This window comes from Falco rusticolus, chromosome 5, assembly GCF_015220075.1.
Source record: "Falco rusticolus isolate bFalRus1 chromosome 5, bFalRus1.pri, whole genome shotgun sequence".
NCBI classification, from domain to species: domain Eukaryota; kingdom Metazoa; phylum Chordata; class Aves; order Falconiformes; family Falconidae; genus Falco; species Falco rusticolus.
Window position 1 is genome coordinate 74638791 of NC_051191.1, and position 21375 is coordinate 74660165.

Sequence of the window (21375 nt, forward strand, 5' to 3'; positions counted from 1 at the left end):
CACAGGGAAGATATGTTTCAGTGTGGGAAGTCAATTAAGTAACAGATGGGCAAAGGAGGTGTTGTCCAGATACTTAGGAAAAGACCAGAGTGAAGAAATTGCTTGAGCTAATTGATAGTTAAAATGTATTGAAGATGGTTTTCTTTCACCTCTAATGTAAGTTTTGAATATCCAGGTGATCCTACATCCAGAGTTTCTTTCTTCAACAAGCCCGTTGCTGCCCTTGGACTATGAGGATTTTGTTAGAGGCTGCCACCTTGGTGTATTTCCATCGTACTACGAACCCTGGGGTTACACTCCAGGTAGGCAATCTGTATTCATCTTTCAATACTAGGTGAAGTATACCCATTCTGTTGTTTCAGAATAGCTTTGCAGCCAGTTTCTTCTGGAGTGCTGAAAAAACTCTTTTGACTCTGTTTCCTCTGCAGTGCAAAGGTCTTACTGCTGGCAAAATTTGGGGGCAAGGTGGTATAAAATGGCATCTACTGACTGACAACTACTCACATTTGTCCCTGCGCTGGACCCTTTCCCATACTAACATGTAATCTTTTGATTTTATGTGGCTTTAGAACAAAAAGTCATTTTTTAGACTTCATTCTTAACTTGATTCAAGGATTTGAAAAGAAGATTTAGAGGAATGTGCATATTGAAAAAAGTAGGGCAAGAAACCTGATGCTACCAGTTGACATAATTCAATGGATTTAATTCCAGATAACAATTAAGTTTTATAGAATTATGTAACACCATATCAAAGATATTTTCCACAACTACATGCAGTGGTAGAGAATTTCACAGAATTGAATGAAAATTTCTAAAAATACAGACAGCATATAGTTTCTGACTTAAAAAACTTGGGCCAGATTTACAAAACACATTTAACACCTGATGAAATCAGTGCAAACTATGAACTTGGATACATATGAAGATCAAAGCCTAGGTGCCTGGGGTTTTTGTGTCCTCCAAAATACCTTCTGTAGTCTCGACACACATCTGAAAGTTGGAGTGCCCCTCTAAAGAGCATTTGTTGGGTTCTCTGTTTCAACACTGGACTCCCAGAAAATTTGCAGTTTAGCTGCTGGGAGTCACAAATATATGTTCTTACAAACAATGTGAAATTTTCTCTTTAAAATTTCTTTTTCTTTCTTTCTTCTTTTTCTCCAAATCCACAGCAAAGCATAATAGTTTTCACTTGACATTTTCAGAGCAGCCCTAGTGTTATGGGACCTTCTGTCTGCCTGTTTCTTTTTCGTTTTTTCTCTCAAGGTGAAACTATTCAAAGCATATTGCCCTGAAAGGCTTTTTGTCTGTTTCTTTTGGCAGCTGAATGTACTGTGATGGGCATTCCCAGTGTAACCACAAACCTTTCTGGATTCGGCTGTTTCATGCAGGAACATGTTGCTGACCCAGCGGCTTATGGTAAAATTTTTAACACCCTATCAACATACCGCCTCTGAGTTGGGAAAGCAAAAAGCACAGCAACAATGCTGTTGCTGCTCAATTTCATGCTTTAACTAGTGCAGTGTAGTTCATTGGGGCAATATAATCAGAGTTCTGAATATTTCATTATGTTGAACAAGCTGCTCAAGCTTTCATATTTATGCAAACCCTTTCCAGGTTCTCTCATTTTTTGTCTCCCTTTAACCTTTTGTCTGGCTTATCTTTCCAAACTCAGCACTCCTCATACCAGTCTAAAGTCTCCCAGCACTTCCCTTTAATGCCTCTGGTTACACTCTGAGCCCTTCCAAAGAAGCAGTGAAAATCTGCTTCTCTTTGAATAGTCCGAGAAGGATGTACTGGGACTTTGAGGCCAGTGAACTTGCCCACACCAAAGAATAAATTATCATGTAGTCTAAAAAATAAACCTGTGAAAATAAAAGGAATCTACTTACAAATAAGAACTTGTTCATAAATGTTTAGAAATAGTTTGTGATTGGAATGTGATGAGGGGGAAGGTAGCCAACTCCTGGTGTCTCAAGACAATATTGAAAATGTGCCCAAACTAAGGCCTCTTTCTAAGTACCTTGGCTTGTCTGCACCATCAGGCAGTGGAAGCTCCAGACTGGTACCCACTATGCCCTGACCCAGGGGCAGGGGTAGAGCTGGTTGCAAAATATAGCTACACCTGCCTGGGTAGATATCTCATTGAGAACCTTCAGAAAGGTCACAGACCAAGAGTATAGCTCACCTGCTCTTCTCTGCCAAAACATAGATGTGAGCGTTGACATAAATGGCTGTACATTTCCTAGGGGACAACAAGCACTTCAGTTAAGGTAGTTTTGTGTCTGTCTTGTCCATTAAGATAGCTGAGGTCTACTGCCTTATTCTTCCCAACACACTGGTGTAAAGAAGGTGCAAGAATAAAGTATTGATCTCCACAAACTACATAGAGGCAAATTTTACCTTGGCGCTCTCTCTGCCAGGATTGTATATTGACTAATGTATACAAGATAGCTATCTCTATGGAAACACTTATATTTCTACAGAAAATACAACCTCCCCTTTACAAGCTAATTCTGACCATCTACATTTATAAATTCTATTGCAAACTATGAAAGCACTAGTTGGTTTTTTAAGCAGTCAGTAATCATGGGAGATAAAAATGATATGTCTTTATCCAGAAACTCTTGAATCCTTTTGGACATAGTGATGGACTTGGCAGTCCTGGGTTAATGGTTGGATTAATAATCTCAAAGGTCTTTTCCAACCTAAATGATTCTATGATTCTATAGTTACACAACAACAACAAAGATTCCAAATTTTGAATAATTTGCTGAATTTAATCCTGAAAAGTAAAGAAAATTAAAATAAAAAATACACATTTCTCTGCAGCTTTTCATTCCATCAGAATGTTGAGGAATATTCCAGATATAACTGTCTTCTAACACTAAAAAGAACATATAATACATGTAATGTTTGTAAGACTATGTGACAGAAAGTAGGATGGAAATGTAAGAGGTCAGATACCATTTTCAGTTTTACTCATCTTTGCCTTTTTTTGTGTCCTTCAGGCATCTACATAGTTGACAGAAGGTTCCGCTCACCTGATGAATCATGCAACCAGCTGACTCAGTTCCTGTATGGGTTTTGTCAGCAGTCCCGTCGCCAGAGGATCATCCAAAGAAACCGAACTGAGAGGCTCTCAGATCTGTTGGACTGGAGATACTTAGGCAGGGTGTGTGAAACTATGTAACAGAAGTATTAAAAATTCCAGACACAGACACATAGATCTCTCTAGCAGTCTTCGGCATCATGCTGCAATGCAAGGAGACATCATTGTTCTGAAAAGGCAAAGCCTGCCCTTATGTTTCAGTGTAATGCTTCCATTCTCCAGTGGTAAGGAGAGACGTGATTTAACTGAATAGGTTAGAGCAGAAGCCAGTCACATTGAGGTCTTTGTGCTCCCGGTGCTGAAGACAATGTGAAAAGCTTGTGTCTCTGACAACGCTGGCAACCCTACACTAAGTACAATTTGTGCTCCAAAGTCATCTGGACTCTTTCAAAAATCCTACCTGTTCTTCCTAAAATGCTCCCTGGCCTTGTGGGTCCTCAACACTTCTAAAGTACCTCTGTGCCTTAAAGGCAAACCAGTATTTTTAATTTGACATAGAAAACACTGCAGTACTGTCTACTAAGAAGCCAGTTGCAAGGCAGTATTCTCAGGTCCACAGGAGCAAAGAAGTGGATGCACGTGTATCAGTTTTGTAGCTATTTTGGACCTTGTCCTGCCCTGATACCTGTGTGTGAACCTTTCTGTTTATACAGTTCCCAACACAGCAAAAGACCCTGACACGACAAGCTGCTTTTTCCACGCATGTGATGCAGACTCATGAATATAGTGGATCCGTAAATATTTTTGCCAAATCCTTAAATACCAGGCTTCAGTAAACTCATAAATATTACTTCTCTGTAACTGTTACACATGCTTCCTATGCAAGGATGAGTCCAAAGTTTATGTGTGTTATTTCACATGCACACTGAAAGGTATACATTTTCCTCGTTAAAAAAGAGCCAATTCTATCTTGAGAGATAAAGAATACCTGTCTCTTAGTAAGAGCAATACAGACTGAGACAAGTGCTGGCTTCCATCTTAATACATCTTAGTCTTACAGAAACCTTATTCAGCTTCTGTTCCAGACTCTGCTTCAGTGTGAATCTAACATGAATGGTGCGCTACTTCACTGCAACGTGTGTGTTACAAGCAGTGATATCAATTGGATGCTTAACTGAAAACATGTTTAGCTTTTGTTCAGCGTCATCTTTTAGAAGATACTAATTTTATGTTCTTTTTTTTTTTCTTTCTTAAATCTACCCAAGACTTACTTGACTTGTAAAGGCTTCTGTTTTATGTTGCAGTATTACATGCATGCCAGACACTTGGCCCTCAGCAGAACATTCCCAGATAAATTTGAGATGGAACCAAGTGCTCCACCAAAGGTACAGTCGAATTTTGGAGATGAGTTCATCTTCATTTTAGCTACTGTATGGAGGGGGAGGTGGGGGGGTGTGGGGTGGAAGAGGAGGGAGGGGGAGAGAGGGAGGGGGGGAGAGAGAGAGAGAATGTCTGTTTGTCTGTCTCAGAAAGAGAGAAAAGACAGCAAGTTTTCTTTTAACTGAAGGGAAGTAGGAACTTACAGTTACAAGCTCAACAATTTGTAAACCCTAGCTCCACTCAGGAGTTGTAATGGTATTAGATGCAAACACCAGGGGTACCGGGTGCAATGCAGGAACAGTTCTTCAGGTGACTTAGAGTGGCCTGGGTGGAACTATGGCACTTAAGGGCCAGTTCCTCAGCTGGTCTAGAAATTCCTATTAGAAGAGTGGAAGCTTCTAATTCTGCTTCTGATAAATGCCATGGAGACGTTCTGCACAAACCAAATCGAATGGGACCTGAGAAAAGGATGTTCTAGGGAAAGCAAGGCAATGTATTGCCTTCATCTAAACATGGTATGTGAGGATGAGGCTATGGCTGGAACTGCAAGGGTTCAGTTGAAAGGCACACCTTTAAACAGTTCTTGCATAGTTTATATTAGCACCAATTTGAGAAGGGAGGCTGCTCATATCCAATGTAAGAGCAATGTTAGTTGAAACCAAACCTCCAGACACCTCCAGAGAGCAACTTATTTATTTTTAAATAAGGAGGAGATAAGGATGCTCAGACCAAACCCCCTTGCTTGCTTCTGGTTTTTAGACACTGACGTTATAACTAGAAAACCTCTGTATTTCAATAAGCATATTCTGAGTACAGAATACAGAAGGATTTTGTGTTGTGTCAGCAGTTTTAAGGCTCAATAAATATATTTTACAAAAGGCAGTGCTGGAAGGGCAGCATATTGTTTATGGCAGAGACTAAAGATCACTGCCATATAAGTGTGTACTTACTGGCAGAGAAGGACTGAGGGGATCTGGGTTCAGGAGAGTTTAATTTTAGAGTGCAGAACAGGTCTAGCTTACATCCCACTGTTGGTTTCCTTTGAAGTGTTGATAGCCTTACATTGCTGTATACAACCAATTGAGGAGAACCGCAATAATACATACAACTTGCTTCTCTCTTTGCCAGACGGAAGGTTTCAGGTACCCCAGGCCTTCATCGGTGCCACCATCACCTTCTGTCTCTCAACATTCCAGCCCTCACCACAGCGAAGATGAAGATGAGGATGAAAGATATGATGAGGATGAGGAAGCTGAAAGGGATAGGCAAAACATAAAGTCTCCCTTTTCTCTTGGAGTATTGCCACAAGGAAAAAAGAAGCAGCATGGAGAATACAGGAACTGAATTCATTGCTCTGACCCTGGCAGGGTCTCTCCATCCATTCAACAGTTTCTCCTGTAGGCTTGGCAAGCTTTGTGTTAAGGACAGTGAGATATAATTAGGGGAATCTTAAATGTTACTTGAGCTACACTGTTGGAAAGCCTAATATTATTCCACCTTGAAAGTAGTTTAAATGACAATTTTTCTGTGTCTCTTTGAGGTAGAAGAGATTTCTCAAGCTTAATAAACCTAGAGAATGTGACAGTCCTCTCAGGACCTTATACAAACTGCAAAGCACACCTTTCTCTACATAATTATCTATATTAATCATAATCTATGCTGATAGGTCCATTATGGGTGCCCCACATTAATTCCTGCTTCCTTTATGTTTCTCTTTTCGCCTCCTAAACTAACATGAACTTTAAGCCAGAGCTCAAAAAATTTAGGGAAACAGAAGTGTTACACTGGGGAAGCCTTGGCAGGGTTGAAAAAGATACACTGAAAAGAAAATGGTCTTTCTATTTCCTTATGCTGTTTATTGTAAGCTTACATCATTTAAAATTTTTTTTGCAATACACAGAAGTGTCTTGATCCAGTGATGAAACATCCTGCTTGTGGAACAATATAAAGTCTTATGTAGTGGGCATTTGAATTTGAGAGACAAATTAAGTCATTTTTCTAAAGACATTTAGACCCACAATAAACAGCAGACCATTTATTTTCTGATTCCTCTGGTATGTCTCTTTTATTGTTTTCATCTTGTCTCAGATTCTAAGTTTGTTAACAAACTGGTTTAGGAGGAAATTAATGTGACTTGGCTAAAGAGAATGACAAAATTCCCTGAAGTAATACCTTCCCCTGCAGACAGACCTACATGCCATAGAGCAATGTGACAACATTCAAAGAGGAGTAACTCTAGTTCTTTCCAATTTCCCAGTTAGTCCATGGTTTATTTCACTTCTAGAAGAGATCTAATCATAACAAATAATGCTAAAAGAATTCCAAGAACACGTCTGCCCCACAGACATAACTTTGAGAAGCACCTCAAACTTCAATGTTCTCGGGGAATAATTGAACCTCACAACGAGAACTAGACATTTCGTTCTTACAGAAAGCTTTCAAAAGTATTTTTCACTTTTGCTCTTCTGATTCTCTCCCCCATTGCACTCTGGGGGGGAGTGAGCGAGCAGCTGCATGATGCTTGGTTGCTGGCTGGGGTTAAACCACAACAAGTATTTCAATTTCTAGAGATGCAGAGAGTACCTGAACATGCTCTTCAGAAGTAGATCTTGACATGAAGACATTAGAAACAAGATTAATCTTCTATTTTAGAACTTTGTGCATCAAAAATTTCTCATGTTGTTCAAGAAAATACATTTCCAGGAATTGATTCAGCCTGTTCTTCAACAGGCAGGACTGTGTAACCTTTGGAGGTGTTTACCCGCACTGTCAATCCCGGGGGAGCCTAGATGTCCAACCTTGATTAGACACCTACTCTTCAAACACTTCAACATTTGATGATGTGGTTCTTACTATAAGCCATATAGGATAAAAGGGATTAGGCGCCTATATGTATTCTTGCCCACCTAAAACCTGTTTTAAAATTGGACTTTCATTCTTAAGCTGATTTGGTTATCTGAACGAGTAACTAGTCTCAGAAGACAGGTTCAGACTTTTATGGCAAAATTTAATTGGATTTAAAAGGACTCACTAATTTTTAGCCTTTTTAGAAGTAATTAAAACAATGAATATTTTTCATATGAAAATGGTGAAAGCAAAGATACTGCAAATATTTTCCTTCACACAGTTTACTAAGTGGAGAACAACTGCATTTTGTGAGTTCATAAATATATATTCTTCCCCAGAGTGCTTTTAATCAAAGTTTCCTTGCAGAGTCAAAGAATGTAATGGCTGAAAGTCCCAACAAAATAACATTTAAAGGGCATATTCATTTTAAGTTAAAGTTGGCTTAAAAAAAATATGTCAAGAAATCTGACATTATTGCTTGTATTTTGATGCACTGTTGTATGGACAAAAAAAGCATTCCACCCCAAATTCTCTGCTATGAAAATTGCATTAGCATCATCTGAAAGTGATCAGGCACTTCCTTTCTTGCCTAAAAATGTTTTAGTAGCCACAGACTGGTGAACATCTATTTATCATCCGTCCAGACTCAGCTTCGTTGTAGTGCTGAGAGATGAGGTCAGTCCATATGTATTGTAAATATTGCTAAACGTTGGAGGCACAGCACAGGCAATATGGAAAGTGGAAAGGTTTTCCTAGGGTTACATTAAGACAGCTGTGCTTGCTCTTTGTGGACAAGTCCCAGAGGAGAAGAATAAACAAGTATGATCCAGGTTGCAGGTTCTCTTAGAAGTGCTTATGGTGTTTGAGTTCCCTGGGAAGGGCAGGGAGCTGGCGTGACATCATGCACAAATCCAGCTGTGTGTGTTTCAGCACGCTCACATGCTTTGAGCACCTGCCTGGTGTGACAGAAAGCACACAACTTTTGAGATGTGACTAATGTGAATGCTGTGTCCGTTCTTCTCAGAAATGGTCCCACAGTGGCCAAAGTGACCTCTGCCTCATGCCTCTGGGCTTATTTTAGTTCTGCCTTCAATGCTAGGACTAGCTGTCAGTAGCAAGGCGATTTAACTACAGCAACGCTTTTCTGCTTTCTGGATTTGCAGTGTTAGAGGGAACGGCTTTTCATTCAGTCAAGGCGACAGATTGCCTAACTAAAATGCCACGCATTTCCAACAGTTACTGACATCTGACAAGCTTGGTAGCAGCTATCTCTTACATAAGCACTTATCTGTCAGATTGAAAATATTAGGTTTTCACAAACAGCTCACCAATAAGGCAGAATGTTTATTCTGTTTTGTGATATTTGTAGAGAATTGTTTAAGCTAGTGAGCTTAGATCAGGAATGCATACAAAATCAGTCAACTGGGAGCGTGATTAATGCAGTTTTTGTATCTCTGGGACATTTAGAGGCGTAGTGAATTTCATTACACTAATGAACTTAAGGATGTATAAGCCTTCTACTTTTTGACTGAGCACTGACTGATTATACTGTAAAACATGCTCGAAAATAACTTAGATGCACCTGAGATATTCAGAGTATGCTTTAAACAAAGCAATTAAACTAATGAAAAGATTCTGTTAGATACCATTGGTCTTTAGATTAAGTTCATCATGAATGTGTTCTGCCGTACAACATACACTGCTATTGAAAGACATATTAGTGCTTAAAAACGAACAAACAAGGACATTTTGATTTCTCCAGTTATGTTCCTTCATGAAGTGATATAGATTATAAACAATTAATGAAAGTGCCTATAGCCCCATGATAGAAATTAATTTCCCTGTTCCTTCAGCTGCATTTCATTGTGTCTAGGAAGAGCTACATTATAGTTAGTGTGAGTTAACAAAATTAATTAACAGTGACATGAGAAAGATCAGAGGAAAGTAGTGTTGAAAGATGAAGAGCATGACTAGGGATAAAGGTTAAAAAAATAAAACATAGTTGCTTGGACACAAGAATCACGTGGCTACTTTTTAATTACATGAAGACTACAGAGGGCTTTCCAGTCAGACCACAAAACTACATAAATAATGTTAAATATATCCTTATCAGCATGGAATGATAATTAATGGCTTTATGTATAATTCCAGTTTTGCAACTCAAAACCCAAGCCAACACAAGTACAATAGCCATGCAATTACTATTATGTGTGCCTACTGCCAGGCGCGGTGCTAGATTTGTACCCGGTACACCCCCACTAACCCCAGCAGTACTGCACCTCCTGGCAGCAGCGGCACCTGTATGCTGGTCACGCGTGAGGCCCTGACCCTGTAAGACCTATCCCCCTGCTAATTCTGTATGGTGGGACCGGCTCAGTAGGATTGTTCAGAGTATATGTTTCTGCATGCGTGTAACTGGGGCAGCACCGACGCCTGAGTAAGTGCTGTCGCCTCTTCTCTGTGGTGACAGATATCTGCAAACAAGTAAATCACCGGCTTTGCAGCCAAAGATAGCTGGATTGGTTTAGTATCTCACTGACGACATTGACCATCAGCAGCTTACAGGGCCAGCAGTGAAGTGGTGAAAGAATCTACCTTTACCAGAAATAAAAAGGCTTCCATATACAGCCGGGTAGAAGGTGGTAAAATGTTTCCAATGACTATCGAAAATTTGTTTTTAATACAGCAGTTGTCCAAAAAGATGGCTTTAATCATCTTTTCAGGTAAGATGGTACAGTGTATTTTAAATGCTGGGTGGACGTACAAAATGGTCTAAACAAAGCACAAACTTTACAAATACTTCCCTTATCTGGACTAGTAACTTTTAATCCATTTGCATTCAAAATTTTGCATTGCATATATACGTCACCCTTTGGGAACTTAAGTGAGGATGGATTAAATACTTTGTTTACACAAGTCATGATTTCAGGGTCTATGCAATACAAATGTTAAAGACATTTGAAGTATTTCACCAGCTTGCTAGATTATCTGTCAAGTAGCCAGGGTGATCACTGTTTTCTTCTTCAACTGTAAGACAAAACACAATGGGGAAAAGTAAGTTGTAGATAAAGGAAAGTTCAGTCAGCCAGAGTTTGCAGGAGATAGAAGTGCCTCAGGCACAGGCCTAGTGTAATGTGACTGCTTAGCTGAGATGCAGGCACCTGTAGAAATAATCACGTCTTCTCCCATTTTAAACGTAGGAATTGAAAAGCAAAGATACAAACCATGTCCGGAGAGGTATCTTAGTACAAGGCACAAATTTTTTATGCAGAAGAAAATAACATATTTGTTCTTTATTTACACGTTTTTCTCAGTCAAGAGGATTCTAAAATCACCTGCAAGCGATCTTCTGAAAGTGCATGGCTTACCCAGGTTTGGCTGTCCTGGTATTCCCTACCACAATGATGGCAATGTTATTCCACACAGTGTTTTTCAGACAAGCTGCCAGTTCCTCCTAGCTTTCTCAGATATGGCCCCTTTCATTTCAGGGGGCTGTTGCTGTCCACTGTCTCCCCTGGAACAGCGACAGCAGGCAGGAGAGTACCACTAAAATTTATGAATCTTGAACTTGAAAGGATTTTCTCTTTTTGTTAGCACACAAATGACAGTCACTGATTTATCTCTAGAACTTCTGAAATAGTTTGTCGAAAGCACTGCGTTCATTGTTAATTTTGCCTTTCTCTCCCAGTCGAAACGTCACTGGATTTTTGTGGTTAGGGGAGTTCTGCCACAGCAGGGGGAGGGAGCTGAGCCTCGAGCCCCAGCACTACATGAGGTACAGTGGGAGATTTTCGGAGGTGGTGAGAGCAGGAGTGGCTCCAGCATATCTGTACACACACCAGGTAAATACTGTGAGGTGACCCTTACACCCTCTTTTCATTTCAGGAAAGGTGTGTGCTGAGGAGATACCTCGGGAGAGATGATACTGCAGTGATGGCCAAGCAATTATTTATTAATTGCTGATGATGTCAAGGGCAGTAAGAAGCCTCTCTTATCATTCATTTCTGTGATTTTACTAAGGTTTTACTTCACATTTCCTAATGCAAGTAGAGCTCTTTTTTTCCCATCATGATGACAGCAATGAATAAGGAACTCACAACCAGGACAACCAGAACAAAGGTAGCTTTTAGACATCTTCTGAATCAAATAGGGGAAGAGTGTAACTCAGAAAAAGTCCTGGGATTGTATAGGCTCCAACAGCCTCCACAGCAACCAGGGGACTCCCCGCAGCCTGCAGGGGGGATCCTCCTTTTACAACCTCCCTATCCCCAGACCCACTTCCAAAAGCAGTCTATGCACCTGAAGAGGTAAAATGTAGAAAGACAGAGGACAGGGATAGCATAGATGTAGAGTCTCAGCCCGGTGAGCTGTATGTATGCATCAGACGACGAGGGGTTCAGGATAATGGCTTAGCAGGAAAGCTGGTCTATGGAGGAAAGGTGAAATATATAGCAGGGTGAGGGAGCTGGGGAACACTGGAAAGGGGATCTTCATCCAAGGGAGTGCAACATGCATGAAGGACAGGAGGGAACGCAAGTTATTTCAGCCTGACTCAGTAGCTGGGTTTTGCTGGGGGTTATTGTGGAAGGGAGATGTGGGCTCTGAGGCCCTGAAGTGAGGAAGCATGTAAGCAGGTGGTGAGGGAGCAGGGGGTGAGGATACAGAGACAGGAGGGTTAGGCAATATCTCTGGGAGGCTAGGAACACATGAATGAATTTGGGGAATTTTCAGACCATTTCAGTGCTCTGCCTCTAAATGTCACTGGAACCCCTCACCAGCTGTGCCTCTCAGGACCCTGATGTGAATCCCACAGCTTCTGTGCTGGGGGTTTTAAGGATTCTTTTAAGCCTTTACACGAGGATGTAAGATCCAACAGAGGAATGAAAATTTCACAAGCAAAAAATATGCTACAGAAAAAGGAGCCCCAGTAGAGTTCTGTTTTGGAAAATTCAATTCAAAATTGCCATTCCCTTGAATCTAAACCAATACAAATCTGAAAAGCAAATTAAAAGCAGAATATACAAAAGTTTACCTACTGTTGTTTATCTGATTCATGTTCTAATCTGTGTAACTGTACACTCTAACACAATGCACTCTGTGGAATAATATCTCATTTCAAACCAGACCTTTTAGATCTATTTACTAAATTGTTAGTAAATGAAATACTGATTAACCCCATTTTAAAAAGTCAGGATAAGACAAAACATGTGTTTACCTTCTTGTGCTTTCCATAAGGAGCTAAGGAACAGTGCTGCAGCTTCAGAAAGAGATAAAGGATTTGCATTTTGGCTGCGTGCTTCTAGAATTATAAAATCAAAGATGCATGGTTTGTTAGTGTTTGACGACATTTCTTTATTTTGCTCTTTGCTTTTTCATCTCTATAGCTAGAGACCGAAAGACAAAAACATGCTGTTGTCTCCTTCACTGTATAACATTCTCTGCTCAAAACCAGCCCGATAAATATCTAACACTGAAGAGACTAGCAATCTTTTTTAAAAGGAGGCTATTTCAAAGTCACTTAGAAGGTAAAAAGAACATTTTCTTTTTTTCATATGTTCAGTCTGATACAATATTCTGTTTCCTCCAGAAATATTATCTAGCATGGATTAATGTCATCTACTTTTGTCATTTCTCAATTCAGCACAATTAATAACTTGATTTGATTTTTTTCTAGTGGAAATAGGAAGTCAGAAGTACTGATGGTAATCCCACTTAACAGCCAGGTCAGCTTGGAACTTACATAAATGAAGTCACACAGGTACACGAGAGAGGAAAGTCAGACATCTTTATCACGTGCGTTTTAGAATGAAGGAACTAACAAAAAGGAGTTTAATTGCTTCCGTGAACTTGATTCCAGGAAGACAAATCCCCTCCAGTTTCCATAGATTTCTCCCATAATCTGAGGAAAGATTGATGTGTTACATACAACTGTGCACATGTACTTACCAAGCTGCATTCTGTCATACAGATCCTTTTGCTGCCTTTCATCTGAGATGAATCGACGTCCCTCTACAAAAGCAGCGGGAAAAGGGTGAAAACAACCTCCCAAATCCATTGTAATTCCTACTTCACAATCCCTACAGTGGTTTTTTTTCAGTTTACAAAGTTACAGCATTACTTCTACAAACATAAAATGGGAGGCATAAGTCCATCCCAGGGTCCTTCCAAATCAGCAATAGCCCATCTTGAACCGGAACACTCCAAAATGCACGTTATTCCATAGAACTGGTGTTTCGGCACATTTCATGCTTGTGTTCACCTGCTGTAGGAACCGTATGTATGGAGGTATTTACTGTCTTTTCCTCGCTCTTTCCATGCCTGCTGTACAGTCAAAAGCCTTCAATCTCTTTGCTGGACTATAAAGTATGGCCTTTAAAAGGAATATTTCTATTTCAAAAATGAAAAAAAACCACTGAAAAAAATAAAATCACATTACTGCCTATGCATCAATAAGGTTGGTATAGAAGTAACAGTGCATTAGTCAGTTGGAAGAATTAAAACAAAAGAGGGCCAAATTCTTTGCTTTTATGAACAGAAATAATTAATGTCACTAGAACTTCTTTCAGTTACACTTACAGTTGTTTGGAGCCTATATTTATGTTGTGGTATTATTGTTTGTACTGTCTCTCTTTTGCATTTTGGATTGTGAGGTCCATTATTTTTTTTTCCAAGGAAGCTATTTTTCTTGATCTCTTAATATCTACCCCACCTGATAGCTCTTAATTTTGAAACAATTCAGAATATAATTTTTTAAAAAAACTTATTTCTGTTAAATCTTGGGGATTTGCATCAAAGAACAAAATCTCTCTTTGGCTCTAAATTTTATCTTTCTATTTAATTCTTCTTTAACTTTCAACTAACAATAGAAACTCTAAAGATCATTTGCACAACCTTAACACCGCAATATTGATAACACTTACATCCAAGTTCTCCTTAGAAGAGGTGGTTGTGGTGTTAATACCAACCCTAATGCAAGATGCTTGTAATAGGAATATGTGTTCTATTGCTTGAGAAGATGTTTCAATAATGCCTGAGTAAGACTTAGGAATGATAACTACATCCAGTATGTCTTTAAACCCCTCTAAGATTATTTCAGATAAGGAAACTTTTTCCAACAGGTTTTACAATCAAGCTTTAAACTATGTACATTTTCTGCGCTTTGTTCTGCTTTTCTTCTTCCAACACTTGCTTTCTTCATTTTGATTTCTTTGCGAAATACTACTACTACTGGTGATGCCACTGTTTCAGAGACAAGAAGAAATAACTATGACAAGATAAAACAACTAATCAGCACATCCCTGCAGGCCTCAGAACAACTACCTCCACAGCGTCCTTGGAGGTTTACTGCTTGTGTGGAGCCAAGCAGATCAGGAATAATCCAGTGGTAATGAAAGTTACCTCCTCAAAACAAAAAAGGCTTGGGACTTACGTGCACCCTTTAAATAGAGCATAGCCTGAGGAGTCCAGTTTCTCCTTTGGAAATGAGCCTTTATGCCAAAATAGAGAAAAGAGACACGTCAATGTTGCATGTCATTACTAACCAGTACAAGTACTTAAACTGCACCAACCTGTGAGATTCATGGATGCTGCACATTCAGCCTGAGCGAGCAGTTTACCTGAGGTGCACTCCAGGAGAAAGATACGAAGGATGCTGCCAGGAACAGCGCCATTGCAGCCGCTGTCAGTTTGCGCAGTCCCTGTGCACAACAAAGAACCACAAGGTGCAGGAAAAGCTTTTCAGATCTGTAGATCCTCTCAACTTCACATCTAAATGTGAGGGTATTTCCAGTCACTCTTTCTCCCTGTCTTGCTATCAAATATCCTCTTGGCTCAGTGGCTATTTCAGCTTCAATACACAGTGATCTGATAGGAGGATGAATGTTAAATCAAACATACATTATTCTCTTTAGTTATATTCATTATAAAGGTTCCATACTGGTGAGAACTGCCATCGAGGCAAGCACCATTTGTGCTCCTATTTACAAGGACATTACATTCTCCAGAAAGTAGAATAATGCATGAACTAAGGGGGAAAGGCAATATAAAGTATATCTGGATTTTACCAAAGCTTGAATAACAGAGTTGAGACAACAAGCAAATGTAGGAGACTTGCCTTTCCAAACAAACCAACCAACCATCCAGGAAAGTGAATCACTACTTCCTCAGGAAAAGGAAAATTTAAAATTTAGCATCCAATTTGTATCAACCACGATTAGACACGTGTCACGAGACAGGCTTTTTTGATTCTAGGAGTTTGTTCACTGATGCAGCACATGCAAATGAAAGCATTGAGCATGAATCCTCTGCGAATAAGTTGCACCTCTGCTTGTTCGCACAGACCATGTTATTATCCACGTATTGGTAACAGTGATGGGCAACAGAAAGCATCTAACATTGTGATTCACGGTGGTTTATTTCATCCTGGCTTTGAGAGTGCACCATGCTATTAGTTTATTTTTTCAGTGCAGTTGTTTCAAGCACACTGAATATAACTATGTGTATATTTCTCTCAGGTCATTTTGAAGTTAAAAATATCAAGCCCCCCCTGCGGTTCCTAAATATTATACTTACATGGAAAAGCATTAACTACAAACTAAATATTTCCCACACACCAAAGAGTCTCACTCACCTTCATATTCAGTTCAGTGGCAAATCTTAGGTCTTCTTCTCTTGGGATAATGGGTCACGAGATCTCCTACAGGTTTGGGGATCCCTTTTTAAATCTTCAGAATGAAGGTACCCTCCCCTTCTGCAGCAGGGTGGAGGAGTCTAAAGGGATCTCTTGTCAACCCGGTAGATGGAGAAGCAGAAGGTCTGATGGCTCCTGAGGGAAACCCGTAGTCTTGCAGGAAGTCAGAGAAATGATTGAAAGATAAATACGCTTGGAGATGCACCCCATTAGCCAGGTGAATACCTTCTGAATACATCAGCATCAGTCCTGTGCATTTGCAATACGTCACCTTCTTGCTAGATGATCGATAAACACAGCCAGAAGCAGGTATTAATATGGACAATGAGTGTTAACCTAGGATAACCTAACATATATCAGATTCCTATCCATTGTGGGAGCTGGAAAAGTTAGTAGATTACTCTCCAGTTGTAACATACCAACATGAAGAAAAGGGTGACTTGCCCAGTGTTGCTAGCTTGAGGTTATTGCTGGCATATATTTAGAGGTTGCCGTGTCTTGTTTGATTCTCTGACAATCTCTTGTGTCTAGCTTTCTTATACACAAGTAAAAATACAAAGATGAATTAAAAAACCACAAGAACCACCCCAACCCTTAATAGTCAGAAACACTTTTCTGTCTCATGGATTGGTTGGAGTAAAAACCTAGCTCATGGGCTTGAATGGGTCAGGCAGTGGAGCAGTAAAGAGAAAAAAGGCAGGAAGAGGCAATCAGAGTAGCCATTTCCATAAGCTGCTTCCACATGACTGTTGGACTCTTTGCAGTCACGGATAGTGGGTTTAGTCCTCAGGCAAAGAGCTACTCATGTTCAATGCCTAGCCCTGCTGGTTCTGCAGCTAGGGTTCTTTCCTCTCCTCCTTCTTTTATCCCTTTGCAAAACGGGAAAGGGAAGCAGAAGGGGAAGCAAAGAAAAAAAGGAGCTAGAAATTTGCTGATTAGAAGGTTGGCCAATAGAAAGTTTACTGAGGCAGCATCACTAGCAGGACCAGCTTGTGGTGTAACAAAAATACAGGTCAGCCCATACCTGTGACAAGCACATGCTCACCTATGCGGACTCTGAGTGAAGACTGTGCAGGTAGACACTGCTAAGGCTTGCTATGAATCTTTCTTCCCTGACATGGGGTATCTGTAGACTGCTCTGAAGCACACCATTAGTGAAGGTACAATTGCTCTCCTGCTTTTGGGGGGATATTGCTCTGTTCTCTGTTCATGCTGGACAGAATTGTTCATCAAACACAGTTCTGGCATTAGCTGCAGCTCACTCTGGTAATAGATGCAGGAAGGAAGAGGGAAGTTCAGGTTTTGGCCTCGTGCCGCTCCAGAGATGGCTGGGAGCTGCTGTTACACGTCCATCCTTTTAAAAAGGCCATGCCATGATGCACCCTAGCCAGCAGAAGGGATTCTACTTGAATCTATTTCAATGTGAAGACTACATTTTCTCTGCCCTTTTCCTCTTGCTCTGACAGATCAGAGACGTTTCTTGATGATGTTTAACCTTAGCCTTAGAAGGGGACTGTGCATTGCATTTAGGAGACATTTAACAGCGAAGACTTGGAGAAGATAAAGCTACTCGCCTATTGCTTTCTGGAGTAACTTCAGAGCCTTTTCTTTATGTGCAGACCACAGGACCAGAATCAAAACATACAACTGAGTCTGTGAAAATTAACCCTATTCCTTTGGTATCGGTCAATGTAAAGTATTCCCTCTTCACAACGGTTTTCCGTGATAGAAAAACCACAATGTGTTTGGCACTGAAAATAAGCCCTGGTTCTCCTGCTACTGGAATGAGACAAGTTAAACAGAAAATAAACTGTGAAGACAATCAGCTCAGCCCCTTCTGTTGGAACTGGGGAAAAGGGGAGGTGAATGGGAGTCATGGGGATAGATTTATTTGGTTACCACACTGTAGAAAGACAACTTCAGCTTTTCTTACCTTTTGACCACTTTGCAAAGCCTGAGCTGCTCTGAGTTCGTGTTGCTGGAGTCTCACACTCTGTTTCAAACCTGGCTGTATTGCGAGATTCCCACTCACCTCCTTGGAGAGATGGGGGCTTGTTTGAGGCTGCCTGGAGGGCAGCAGGAATATAAACTGGTCAAAACCTGACCTGGCTCGCTGTGGGATCAGGTGATCGTCAGCTCAGAAGCACATGCAGGGCCTTGACAGCGTCCTCTTAAATTAAACAGTTTTAATGCTCTACTATGAGATGTCTCTAATGGCACTAAGGTGTCTTAAAGTGAAGCCTTTCACTTCAACCTGTAGCAAGTGGCAGGGTACCTTGCCCAAACACCAACCAGGGCACCTGAGACATGCCCATGGGGCTGCCAGCTGTGACACAGGACCTGCAAGGGACCCAAGACTTGTGGAGAAGCAGCTGAAGGGTAGGCAGTATCCCTAGAGCACCTAAAATGACACTAATTGCTTTTGATTAGGAACTGAATTGCTCCTACAGAGTGGAGGGAAACAGGACTTCAAAGAGCACCCTCTGGCCACAGAGTGCAGAGTATTAAAAAGGAAGGACTGAATTCCCTTCTGGAGATGTCTGCATCTCGTCACCAGCTTCAGACAACATTTTTTTACAAAGACAACATCAGGTGAAATGAACCCCATCACAAACTAAATTTCCATAATGGCTTTTTTTCCAAAAGGTTTTTATTTTTCCCTTAAATTCTGCATGCTTTTGTGACTTAGGGCCCTAAATCCATTTATTTTTACTATGACCAGCATTTCTAAGTTGCTTTGGTGTTAAAAAAAAAAAAAAAAAAAGTATTTCAAACCCACTTCCCTGGAAATCTGTAAGAAGTCTGCATGCAAAGCAAAGAACTCCAGGTTTGTCAATGCTACTTTAGTGCTGAAAATTTAAAAGGTATTTCTTCTCTATTCACAGCTCTTGTCATGATCCTATGAGAAGGTGGTCATCTTACACTGCCCAGAAATCTAACCACTTCTGGGATGGCGTATGGGACATGATTTATTTGCAAACAGAACTAGGAGGCAATACTTTGGGAAGGAAATGCATGTATTGGGAGTGCTTGCATTCACAAAAAAAATGTGCATTTGTATGGGCATATGTAAGCTTGTACTCTTGAAAAATGAAGTAGCCTATAATTGGGTTATGGATCATAACACACTAAAAAACTACAGCACTTCAGGATGATGAGCTGTACATGAAACACCAATTGTCAATGCTGGCATTTCTCAGCTGATTCATATAAATGAGGAAGTGGCTTTGGCATGTAATCAATACCTTAAGTGAGGGAAATAGAGTGAAGCTTGCTATAGCAGCAGGACCCCTTATTAGAAAGAGCATAACCTATTCTTATTCTTAAAGATGATCTAAAGGGCAGAGACTGCTTATCCTGACACTGTAAATGATAAAAAGCCAATTTTGGGGATTGAAGTTCAGTGCTGAGGTGGGTGAAAAAGTTTTTGTGTGGTGGAGTTTTAACTAGTGGGGTCAAACATCCATCACTGACTTGTGTCACAACCACATACTTCCCCAGATCCTTCCCTAGACAGACATTGTGGTGGTCGATTTTTGAACTGCAGGTTAGGACATTAGTGATCTGTCGCTTGGTCGTGAGTAAAAAGTATAGCTGTTGTGTGAAGGTGGCCAGTAGGTGTTTCCTTTGTGCTTTCCTACTCATTTGTTAACTCTTTGGGAAATACATCTCACTTCTGCCTGGCACCTGAACAGCACCTAGCACTGTGGAGTTTTGGCTCATACACACCAACCACAGCATCTTAAAAAGCTGTGAAATGTCATGGCAGAGTCTGCAAAGCAGGACACTGCAAATAAAGAATTTTGTGTTTAATTTGCAGTAAGGGGTTTTAAGTTAGATAGTAAGGCAAACTTTCTAACAGCAGCACAGTGCAATATAAATAGATTGCCTTGGAAGGGTCTCTTATCGCTGAGAAACTCAGAGAATAGATTAGCCAGCCCCTTCTCAGGTCTCAGTGTTAAGCTGGTCCTACCCAGAAACATGGTGATGAACCATACGACCTCTTAACATCTTCGTTCGGGCCTGGGTTTTGTGTTTCTGTGGTCTTTCAAAGCTGACTCTGGACTTTAACCCCGTACATCCCACTCAGACCAGGGGAAATTTGTGTCTAAGTTCCATATTCGCCTTGTAAAACCTGTTGATCAAGCAAACCTTATCTGCAATCCATCAGGACATGTTATGTGATCCATTTTATGTCACACAAACATATTTTTTCAGCATTATTTTTCAGAATAGGCCCTAACTTCTAGAATCATAGAATCATGCAATAGTTTGGGGTGGAAGGGACCTTTAAAGGTCATCTAGTCCAATCCCCCCTACAATGAGCAGGGACATCTTCAGCTTCTCTAGGAAGTTGTATTTTCGTGGTGCAGCTCTGAAGGGAAAAGATACTCCCCGATGTAAACCAGGTCCGTGGTTACAGAGGCCATTAGTGGCTGGCCCAAAATTTATCGGACTACTCTGTCACTATTCAGCACCATAACGTCTATGGGCCTGATTCCAGTGCTACTGCATAGTTACGAGAGTTGCTTTTCTTCTGTTCTCGAGAAGAAATGTACTAAAAACTACCTGAGGTACAGAACAAGCTGTAGAAAAGCCAGTCTGCTAGGGATTATGTAAATGCCTCACACAACAGAAGTAACAGAGCCTTTGTTGAAGACTACAGCGTGATCCATGACACATTCAAGTCCTGGCACTACTGTTCTCACCAGTGTATTGAAAGCTAAGAAATTCAAGGGATAATTGTAAGAAAAAGTTAAATATGTTATTTGGGGTGAGGGATGTTTAAAGGTATCAGGAAAGAGTAGATATCCACGAATAGTTGAAAGGCGTAAATATGACAGAATGGGTATTACTTCTAAAGTTCAGTGAACCATGGGATGGTACAATATTTTTTTCAGTAATGAACAAGTCTGGGGAAAACATCAGGAAAGAAAGACCAGCTGAAAAACGGTTTTCTCCGGTTTGCAAGCTGGAAAAGAGATCCAACCAAGTACAGGCATTTACAAAGTACATTTGCAGAAGCTGTACAGTTCTTCAGACAGGCAGATACTACTGAACACATCTCACAGAACATACCTTTCTGTAATGACAGAAGCTCCAAAGGCCAAGAAGTCATCTGACCTTTTCTTCCACCCACATGAGCTTGGCAAAGAGGATTTTTGTCTTTGTCAAGAAGCTACCTAGTGGGCTACAAAATACACTGAGCATTACGCACACAGCTGTCACCTCTTGGCTGAGCAGAACATCCATCACACAGCCTCACCCTTGGAGCTCGCCAACCTTGGGCAAGAAATGCATGCTGCTGCTGAGCAGCTGGATGCCAACATTTTGTTGTAAACAGTGGATGGAATTGGGAGATACAAAAAAAGGCAAGTTACACCGAGAGACCGCATGATAACCAGACAGG

The 21375-nt window shown here is 40.6% G+C and overlaps 2 protein-coding genes across 5 annotated transcripts in view; one reads left to right on the forward strand and one right to left on the reverse strand.

Moving 5' to 3' along the window:
* GYS2 (glycogen synthase 2) overlaps positions 1-6475 on the forward strand; it is a 47399-nt gene extending 40924 nt beyond the window's left edge. For all 4 annotated transcript variants that reach the window (XM_037388076.1, XM_037388074.1, XM_037388075.1 and 1 more), the window contains 5 exons: positions 176-302; positions 1321-1416; positions 3009-3172; positions 4354-4434; positions 5558-6475. In XM_037388076.1, the coding sequence (XP_037243973.1) occupies positions 176-302; positions 1321-1416; positions 3009-3172; positions 4354-4434; positions 5558-5773 (684 nt within the window). In that variant the 3' untranslated portion in view covers positions 5774-6475. The remainder of the gene's footprint in view (positions 1-175; positions 303-1320; positions 1417-3008; positions 3173-4353; positions 4435-5557) is intronic.
* On the reverse strand, positions 6365-16235 carry SPX (spexin hormone). Its single transcript, XM_037388078.1, has 6 exons — positions 15906-16235; positions 14893-14973; positions 14706-14763; positions 13223-13285; positions 12492-12575; positions 6365-10303 (listed from the first exon to the last, which is right to left on the reverse strand). The coding sequence occupies exons 1-6, from the start codon at positions 15909-15911 to the stop codon at positions 10245-10247; spliced, it is 351 nt and encodes a 116-aa protein (XP_037243975.1). The 5' UTR covers positions 15912-16235; the 3' UTR covers positions 6365-10244.
* Positions 16236-21375: the final 5140 nt, after the last annotated feature.

Excerpts from the sequence above, each read along its gene's own strand:
- SPX (XM_037388078.1), bottom strand. Across the intron at positions 13,286-14,705 it reads GCTCTATTTAAAGGGTGCAC|AGGGACGTCGATTCATCTCA; the intron begins GTAAGTCCCAAG and ends CTGCTTTTGTAG. Across the intron at positions 12,576-13,222 it reads GTATGACAGAATGCAGCTTG|AAGCACGCAGCCAAAATGCA; the intron begins GTAAGTACATGT and ends TTATAATTCTAG.